Source organism: Pygocentrus nattereri, chromosome 30 (assembly GCF_015220715.1).
Source record: "Pygocentrus nattereri isolate fPygNat1 chromosome 30, fPygNat1.pri, whole genome shotgun sequence".
Classification (NCBI taxonomy): Eukaryota; Metazoa; Chordata; class Actinopteri; order Characiformes; family Serrasalmidae; genus Pygocentrus; species Pygocentrus nattereri.
Window position 1 is genome coordinate 10,185,490 of NC_051240.1, and position 9,218 is coordinate 10,194,707.

The window sequence follows — 9,218 nt, forward strand, 5'->3', positions numbered from 1 at the left end:
GATAGCAGTCAAAATGTTTTCTGAATATGTTTACTTTTATGTAATATAACAGGAATATGTTACTCAAAACATCAGTAAAGGTGTATTCACTGTGTTTGGTCAAATTCCATAGTTTTCTCAGAGAAAATAAGCTGATAACATGTACTCTACATGACACGAAAATGTTGAATATGTCTGCAAATGTTAGTATCTATCCACTAATTTTTTATAGTTCTTAGTTTTTTCCCTCAACATACTGTATTAATTCAGCAAAGTAACAATAAGTTGCCTTACAATGTGCAGAAGTTTGTTCTCTGTAAGGATGTGTTCATTTATTGTCAGTCAACAAAACATGACCCAAGGTACCCAAACCTTTGCATGCATCTTTATATTTTCAGTAAAGATACGAAGCTGTCTCCATCTAGCGTTTAATATTTGTTATTGCAGGCTCTTAAGGATGTCATATTAAGGACTGATACAAATTCAAGCTTTGCATCCACTAATGTAAGCCTAAAAGGATTATTTTGATATTGTGAATTGTTCAAATATGTAAGGTAAAATTGCAATATATATATTTACTTTATTTCAGCATTTTGAATGGTCTTAAATCACACCTTAAGTACACTTACTCAGAATGGTTAGAATTCAATGGCAGGTATAAAGCTACATTAGGTTAAACAACAAAGAATCGTACAATGAAATCTTTTGTGTCATATTTTTTTTCAAGGAAGTCTTTATTTGGTGTCCTCTATTAAACACGAGTGGAATAAATAGTCACACCACACACACAAAGGGAGAACATACTGTAGTCAGATGATTCAGCTGCATTTCAAGCCATGCATAAGACAAGTTCATTTGGAATCGATATCACTAAGGACTGTTGTATTTTCATACTATTGTAATTATTATTATTATTATTACAGTATTTTAATGCTGTGAATCTTGACATCGCCGTCCACGTGCAGGTGGTCGAACCGGTCATCACCGAAGCGGTTAGGAAAGCCTACCATGGTGCCATCAGGGAGTCTAATGTAAAACTGATCGTTGTTGAAGCTGAACACCACCTGTTAGAGAAGAGAGAGAGCAGCGAGAGAGAGAGATACTGTGAAAAAGTGTACAATCACAACAGCATCTACATTCCCAAAAGAAGCTTCCATTCTTTTCCATTTTTCAAAAAAAATCTGTGGGGATTGTTTTTTTTTTCACCTCCAAAGTTCAGTCGTAGAAGTTGGCATTTTCTGCTTCTCTGCATCTTTGCAAAATATTAACCACAACCAGAGGGCACAGAGCAGTAACATGGTTGAGAGTCATAAAAGTAATTATCATCTCATAGCCCACGCTTGTGTAGTTAGAAACAGGCCAAAGGTTGCAACAGAAATGCATTCACTATAAAGGTCATACTGTCTTTCTGAGGTTTGCTAAGAACATTTGAGATAACTAAGACCAGGCTACAGACCTAGACACACAGAAACACCCTCTATAGTCAATAGTCCACTGTAAAGATTAACATGTCTAATGACGCTGCCCAAGGACTTTCTATACACATGACTGATTCACTGGAGCCAGTTTACCAGACAGCAATTCATGAATAGAATCTTGACAAATGACACATATAGCAAATAGTTAAATGTGATTTATGAGGCAGGTGCACATGTTAGTATCTGAAAAAGTCTGCACTGTCACCCTATAAGACAATGTTTTGTGCTACTGCAAATACCTCTGTAGAATGGCGTTGATTTCTGGTTACAGAAAGTCAAGACGTCAGTATTAACGAGAAAGTCTTGTCTTAAAGGAATATTTTGGTGAATTTAGACTATTTTCTCCTAATCCTGAGTGTAGTTGATCCACAAGACTGACAGTTTATTGCATTGTGTGTGTCTGAACCATTACAGAATTGTTTTGAACTGTATTAAGTTGTTAAGTAATCTCAGGTAGATTTGCTTGTTTTATGACACATTGGCCTATCGTTAGGCTATCTATAAAAATATTCAGAAACTGTCATAACTCAATAACTCAGTAACTCAATAACTTGTTTGTGCTATGTCTTTTAAACTTTGATATTGTAGTGATCCACAACTTACTGGCCTTATCTCCTAGAGGCGTCACTATGGAGATGGACACTATGGACACACAAAGGCTCATGGTATACACACGCCATCCCGTTAAGGGACTTTGTCATTTAATGTTAGTTATTGTTAATTTATGGTGTGAATACACTGATCAGGCATAACATTATGACCACCTCCTTTTTTCTATGCTCATTGTCCATTTTATCAGCTCCACTTACTCTATAGCTGCACTTTGTAGTTCTACAGTTACAGACTGTAGTCCATCTGTTTCTCTGATACTTTGTTACCCCCTTTAACCCTGTTCTTCAGTGGTCAGGATCCCCATGGACCCTCACAGAGCAGGTACTCTTTGGGTGGTGGGTCATTCTTAGCCCTGCAGTGACACTGATGTGGTGGTGGTGTGTTAGTGTGTGTTGTGCTGGTCTGAGTTTTTAAACACCTCTGTCTCACTGCTGGACTAAGAATAGTCCACCAACCAAAAATATCCAGTCAACAGTGTTGGATGCTTCCTGTGACCAATGTTGAAGAACTAGAGGATGACCAATACAAACTGTGTAGCAGCAGATGAGCTATCGTCTCTGACTTTACATCTACGAGTTGGACTGGCAAAGTAGGAGTGTCTAATAGAGTGGACAGTGAGTGGACACAGTGTTGAAAAACTCCAGCAGCACTGCTGAGTCTGAGCCACTCGTACCTGCACAACAAGCACTAACACACCACCACCACATCAGTATAACTGCAGTGCTGAGAATGATCATTCATTTAGTACCTGCTCTGTGAGGGTCCATGGGGTCCTTACCACTGAAGAGCAGGGTAAAAGGGGGGTAATAAAGTATGCAGGGAAACAGATGGACTACAGTCTGTAATAGTAGAACTACAAAGTGCAGCTATGCAGTAAGTGGAGCTGATAAAATGGACAATGAGCATAGAAACAAGGATGCTTGATCGGTGTATATGCTTGTTGTGTTATTCTGTGTTGGGGGGTGGGGTTATTATGTGGGCATTTGTGTTGGGAGTTGGTCACCATCAGGGTGAACCCAGTGGCTAATGATGACCTACCTTGCAGTTTAATGCTCTGTATGTGCCTTTCTGCTGGTGTGATGAATACAGAGTACTTACTCACAGTATACAGTGTATTTATATTTCTTGCTTTCCTTGTAAGATTTGTTGCTCCTTGTATTTTAGTAGAAAAGTCATTAAGAAAAAGGGTCTCAACAATCACTAAGTCTGGCAGCTTAGGCAGGCATACATTTACAAAAGGTTCAATGGTGGTATGAGCCTATAATTCATACTCAGATCAAATAATTTGGCAGAAAAAGAGACCCATGGCTACAGATAAAGACCAGTGGCTATAGCCCTAAACACCCCTGGGTTATCTCCAGTTCTTGAGACAGGGATGACTGCTGCCAACAGTTGTAATATGTCGTATATGGATGGCTGAAAAATTGATGCAGTGTAAAACATTATGCACTATTTGCAGATTGTATGGTAGTGTTAAAGTAGATTGTAGACCTGTACACATCAGATTGTATGTTTACCTTGTAGTATGATTCAAGTCCAGTAACCCCAACCCTATGAGTGTTTCAATTCTTCTTCAGATTCATCAAGAATGTGTTGTACATGGTTCTATATAGGACCTTTTGAAAAAGGGTTCTAAGTAGCAGCAAAATGGGTTCTTCACATCGCAACAATAGCAGAACTCTTTTTGGTGCTATATAGAGCCATTTACACACACACACACACACACACACACACACACACACACACACACACACATACACATTCTAAGCCACTTATCCTTCTGGGTCTTGGAGGGAGCTGGAACCTATACCAGCAGTCATCGGGTGGAAGGCAGGATACACTCTGGACAGGTCACCAGTCCATCGCAGGGTGAAACATTTTCAAATAGGTTCTATATCAAACCATATACAACACGTTCTCGACCAATCTGAAAACTAATTGTTTCATCCAAAGAATCAATTAAGCACAAAATACAGGGAGATTCACTCGAAATATTCTGATGTAACTCCCGTTTGGATGAAGCAATCTGAACCAAATAAATATGCTACAGTCCTTGACGTGTGTGTAATTGATAGTAGTCAACATTGTGATGGCTGTCTGGCGCCTACCTCATTGCTCTGACGCAGGGGCGTTCCGGCTTTTTCAAAGCTTCATGTACTGAGGAGCACATTGTACACTGTTTGGTTCAGATTGCTTCGTCCTAGAGAGAGCTATTACAGAATAATCGGGGCCTCTTTCTAGTGAATCTCCCTGTAGTTTTAAATACAACTCATGGTTCAAGACAGAACCATTACCTTCAGCAAATATTTTATAGTATAGAACCCTCTCTGGTTTCCCCATACTTGCTAATCTAAAACTATTAGTAGTAGGCATCATTAAGCTTGAATTTGGTCCATGTTTGTCCATTTGTAAGAATATACAGTGTCAGAAAACACATAGGCAAGTCTGTTTGTGATCACATCTCAAAGCAGTTTGGGCTGCTGTTTGCATGGTCCTAACTCCTGTAACATACCACATTTGGCTTGTAGCAGCCTGCTAACTAAAAAAGCAAACGAGTTAATTTGTCTGAAAACTGTGTTCATGTTCATGTGTGTCTGCAAGTGTGTAAAATAATCAAAGAAAATTCTTTAACGTTGCATGAAGAGTTTCCAAAAATGGACAGAAAAAATGGAAAAATGGAAAGAGTTTCCAAAAATGGCATGAAAGATGCATGAAGACTTTCCAAAATAGAGAAGAAGGGACCCTTCAATTAAATCATGAAGGAAGGAAAGATACATGAATGATGTGGTGTCACCTTGAACTCCCCGTCATGCTGGAAAGGGAAGTTGCTTTCTTTTTGTTCACTTCCCCAACTGCCTCCCTGAGTAGAATTAATCACGATGACTTTCTTGTCCTTCTGGTGCTTAAAGCGGGGATTAAAGTGCAGTGCTAAGGAGTTAAAATCATGGCCTATGTTGATGGAGAAGCTGGGAACAGACAGACAGATGTGCGTATTATTTAGAATGGAGGAGTAGTGCACAGAGATTTACTGAGTGAATATTACAAAGGAGCATTTGAATAGAGTCCATGCTGTACTGCTAATTGGGGCAGGCACTGCATATCAAATGAAAGATGGCTAATGTGTAACTGAAGAGTTCAAATCCAAAATGTTGTATGTCTATCTGTGAGAATTTTTAATATCCCAGGTATTTGTAAAGAACAGCTCTTGCATAAGAGAAGCACATTTTTATTTCTCTAATAAAGGTGGGATTAATCATGTAGCCTTGATGTTTGTTGTATGCTTAAGGCCCAATCCCAATGATGTGTATCTGAAAAAAAGTGGTCTATAAAGCATTTTAGATGGAACTCTTTGATAACAGTCCTACTAGAAAACACTTCCATTGTGGCAGAGCTAGCATGTGTTATATGATTGTACAGTTACAGTGAAATGTAATATAGCAATTGGTGATTTAAGTATATTTACATAGCTCCTAATGGCAATATTCCAAATTGTCAGAAGGGGTCCACAGATGATCTATTCCAAAAATCTCAGCTAATCTGATGGTTTACTACCATTTTCAGGTGGTATTATTGTCAGCCTGTCCATTTATTTTTACAGCACCTTTAAATGGAAATTATAGCTATTTTTTTTTTCCAAACTACTGTGTAATAAAATTGTTAACATGTAAAGTCATTCAGAGTGATTTAATGTGAAATGTATCATTCTGAGGAAACTTGCTGAATCAGAACGTTTAAAAATGGTGGTGATAGGAACCGAATGTCCAGAGTGACTGTTGCTTTGAAAGCTACATCACTGAAAGTTATTACATGGAATTTATAGGTTCCTTGATAAATCAGGCACAGTTTCAGGAAAGTTTTGTGATGTGATTCTGGCCTGAAATGAATTTTAAAGTACATTCTTTCCTGTGGATATATATGTAAGGTCACTGGGTTTTGGATGGTAAATAGAATGGCTATATTTGTGTTGGAGACATTATAACCCATGGTTGCTATGATCATCACAAGGTTTTCTACAATGAATCAATTCTCTCAAACCACTCTCAAAGACCGAAGCATGCAGAAATTCTCAAATACAACTTGCTACTACTAAAACGTGTTTTGCACATTTTGCTGAAGCACTTTCTTAGGCTTTTAAATGGCATAGTGTAAGAGTTTAATACCAGGCCTGCTGTAGTTGTGAATACTTACTGACTGCAGCTAGAATTGACTTTGCCAGCAACTGTCAGCTCCTGGCCGGCCTCAAAGTTCAAGTCCTTAATGGTGAAAACCTGTTCATTTGGAAAGACAAGAAATTATATCATGTGTAGCATCAGTGCTGTAAATCATAATTTACTGTAATTCAACACTGTGTAGTTCATATCATCACATAATAATCATGTCTTTAAATTTTCACATAAGAAAACCCAACATGACATGAGGAGATACAAATCTGTTGGGATAAAATATCTAGTCTTCTTTAAAGAGTGAAAAAAATATTAACTTTAATATACAGAGAAATTCAAAAGTTTGGGCACCCCTCGTCATATTCAATGTTTTGTAAGTGAAAACAACCTCTACAGAGAACACGCTTCTACACACTTTCAAACACAATTATTGCTTAGTTGCTGATTTCAACACATTAGGAAAAAAAATGAACATAAAATGGGGCCTGTGCAAAAGTTATGGTACCTTGTATCTTTTATGCAATGTGTTAAACTCAGCAAATAAGCAAAAATTAATAAATCAAATCTGCTGAACAACTGAAATAAATTTGCCTATTTAAGTTGGCTGTTTGATGCTTTAAAATAACTTTTGGCTCCTAAAAACAGATGGTTCTTTTTGTAAATGAGGTGTGTGAGTGAGTAGAACCTTTGTGCAAAACCGTCACACACATATATATATATATATATATATATATATATATATATATATATATATATATATATATATATATATACACACACACACACACACACACACACACACATCTGATATTGTGGTGATACATTTCTCAATGTATTTACCATGAACTAAAGCTTCACATTGGTACCAAATTAATTTGTAATTATATTTTTCAAGCTGTATTAACTCCTGTCTTGTCTCCACATTGTTTTAAAAATTATTTTATGACAGGGTACAAAAACACACCTTTCTCCTAAGGAAAAACAATTTTAGACACTCAGTTGGACCTTAAAACCATTGTTGTACCTTTGAAGGTACATTTACATTGCTCAACGAACAGACAGTGGAGAATGAGGTTATTTGTCAGACCATAAATTTCATCACTTTTTACAGGAGGCTGAAACTTTGTCATGGAATTCTTGACATTGCTGAGAGATGAGCTGAGTTGACATTGGTTAAAACGTAGACTATTTCACCTCTATCCTGCCAAGCCCAATGTTAATGATCAACTGCAAAGGTTTATAGCATCAAGCTAGGTGCCAGTAAGACTGAGGTGAACACTGTGCAAATATTGATTGAATGTCATTTGAATATTGCTTAGGTGCTAGGTGAAGAACTGACGTCCAACTAGCGCATAAAGACAGTAAGCCAGATAGAACAGAACATGTGCTTCCTTATTAAACACAAACCACCATCAGACCTGAGAAACATTGAACCTGGCCCTAACACCCTGACCATTGTCAGTCTGGCTCATCCTGAGAGATACACCTGTAGCTTAACCTTACCTGTTACCTGTTGAGCTATTTAATATGATGAGCACATTCGTTTGGTTAGTTTTAATGTAGATTTGGTACATCACTAGATAAACTGGCAATTTTGTGGCCTGGGATGTTCATTTACTATGAATTTTAAAGACTTTGGAGATGTTGGTTCTTAATATTCATCAACAAAGCTAGAAATCTTCTTGACATTAGCATTGTTTACGCATTTAAACAGTTATGCATACACATATATCGTATTATAAACTTAAACCAATGTATGGTTTTAGGTTCTAGCTGAATCTACCAATTTTACTACAAACTCCACCAGAAAATAAGATATAAGATGTGAACATTGACAGGTGACCACTTAATAATACTGGAGAAAATGATAAAACAGAGAGTCAGAAATAACTGTAGGACAGGTTACTCACCATCTTGTCTCTGTTGTGGTGGAGATTTCTGCAAAAACTCATTTGTGATCTAACTTTCCTATATATCTGAAATTTAGGGTGTGGCCAGCTTACCATCAAGCCAATGGGAGAGTCAGTGAATCAGTAACTTTATGGACATTTGCTGTTGGATAGAAGACATCATAAACATTCAGATTTCCAAATGTATTAGTAGACCATTTGCTTATGATAATGATATCACTTTGATCTACACAATACAAATAAAGTATAAAATGTGATCACTATACACAGACGGTAGAAGGGGCTATAACACAGACAGATGCTGTCCCAAAGAAGTAGACCGAAACTCCCAAAACAGAAATACTGCTCAGTTATAAGAAAGTAATAGTTTCCATGCACTTATAAGACGTGAAGATCAGTAGAACTAATGATATTGTTTATGTGTTCACCATGTTTCCTCACATGGGGCATCAGCAATGTAAATACTAGAATGAAAAGATGAATTTCCTCACAATGCAACAATATAAATACTTAGTATTTAAGTATTTTCATGAATCTTATGTGTTGCTTGCTTTTAAATCATTGTTTGTGTAACATAACAGACCCAGTCAGACGCTCGTGGTAAAATCCAAGAGATGAGGCTTTAATAAACAAGCAAGAATCGTAGTCATGCTAAAGGCGTGGGTCAAATCCAAAATAGCAATAAGGCAAAACAGAGCAATCATAACCAGTAGGGCAGAGACAAAAGACACTAATGAGAAATCAAGAAAAGAGTCCCATAAACCAAAAGGGCAACCAATAGTACAATGGAAATGCTCAGTAGTTCTGCAGGAGAAACAGTACCTCATGATTTGGCTAAGCTAAAGCCCGGGTTTATAAACTAAACTAAGCAGGTAATTTGACATATAACAGATATAGATGATCAGTACTTAGAAGACTAATTCCCAGGAGCCCACAGGCTGATTAGGCCCAATCTGGAACGCCTGTGGGGTCCTCTACTCAAGGCTGTGGCAAACCAATAGCCCTTCGTCATACCATTGTAGAGAGGTGACCAGTACAGTACTCAGTGTCGCTCAGTAAAAGGAAAAAAAAAGAAA

At 37.4% G+C, this 9,218-nt stretch overlaps 1 protein-coding gene across 1 annotated transcript; it reads right to left on the bottom strand.

Moving 5' to 3' along the window:
• Positions 1-680: 680 nt before the first annotated feature.
• LOC108430002 (beta-galactoside-binding lectin-like) lies at positions 681-8,202 on the bottom strand. Its single transcript, XM_017702125.2, has 4 exons — positions 8,143-8,202; positions 6,258-6,337; positions 4,864-5,035; positions 681-1,043 (listed from the first exon to the last, which is right to left on the bottom strand). Exons 1-4 carry the CDS (start codon positions 8,182-8,184, stop codon positions 897-899), a joined length of 441 nt encoding a protein of 146 aa, XP_017557614.2. The 5' UTR covers positions 8,185-8,202; the 3' UTR covers positions 681-896.
• Between the last annotated feature and the right edge of the window lie 1,016 nt (positions 8,203-9,218).

Excerpts from the sequence above, each read along its gene's own strand:
- LOC108430002 (XM_017702125.2), bottom strand. The coding sequence starts at position 8,184 with ATGAGTTTTTGCAGAAATCTCCACCACAACAGAGACAAGATG. Across the intron at positions 6,338-8,142 it reads ACCACAACAGAGACAAGATG|GTTTTCACCATTAAGGACTT; the intron begins GTGAGTAACCTG and ends CCAAATGAACAG. Across the intron at positions 5,036-6,257 it reads GTCAATTCTAGCTGCAGTCA|CTTCTCCATCAACATAGGCC; the intron begins GTAAGTATTCAC and ends GTCTGTTCCCAG.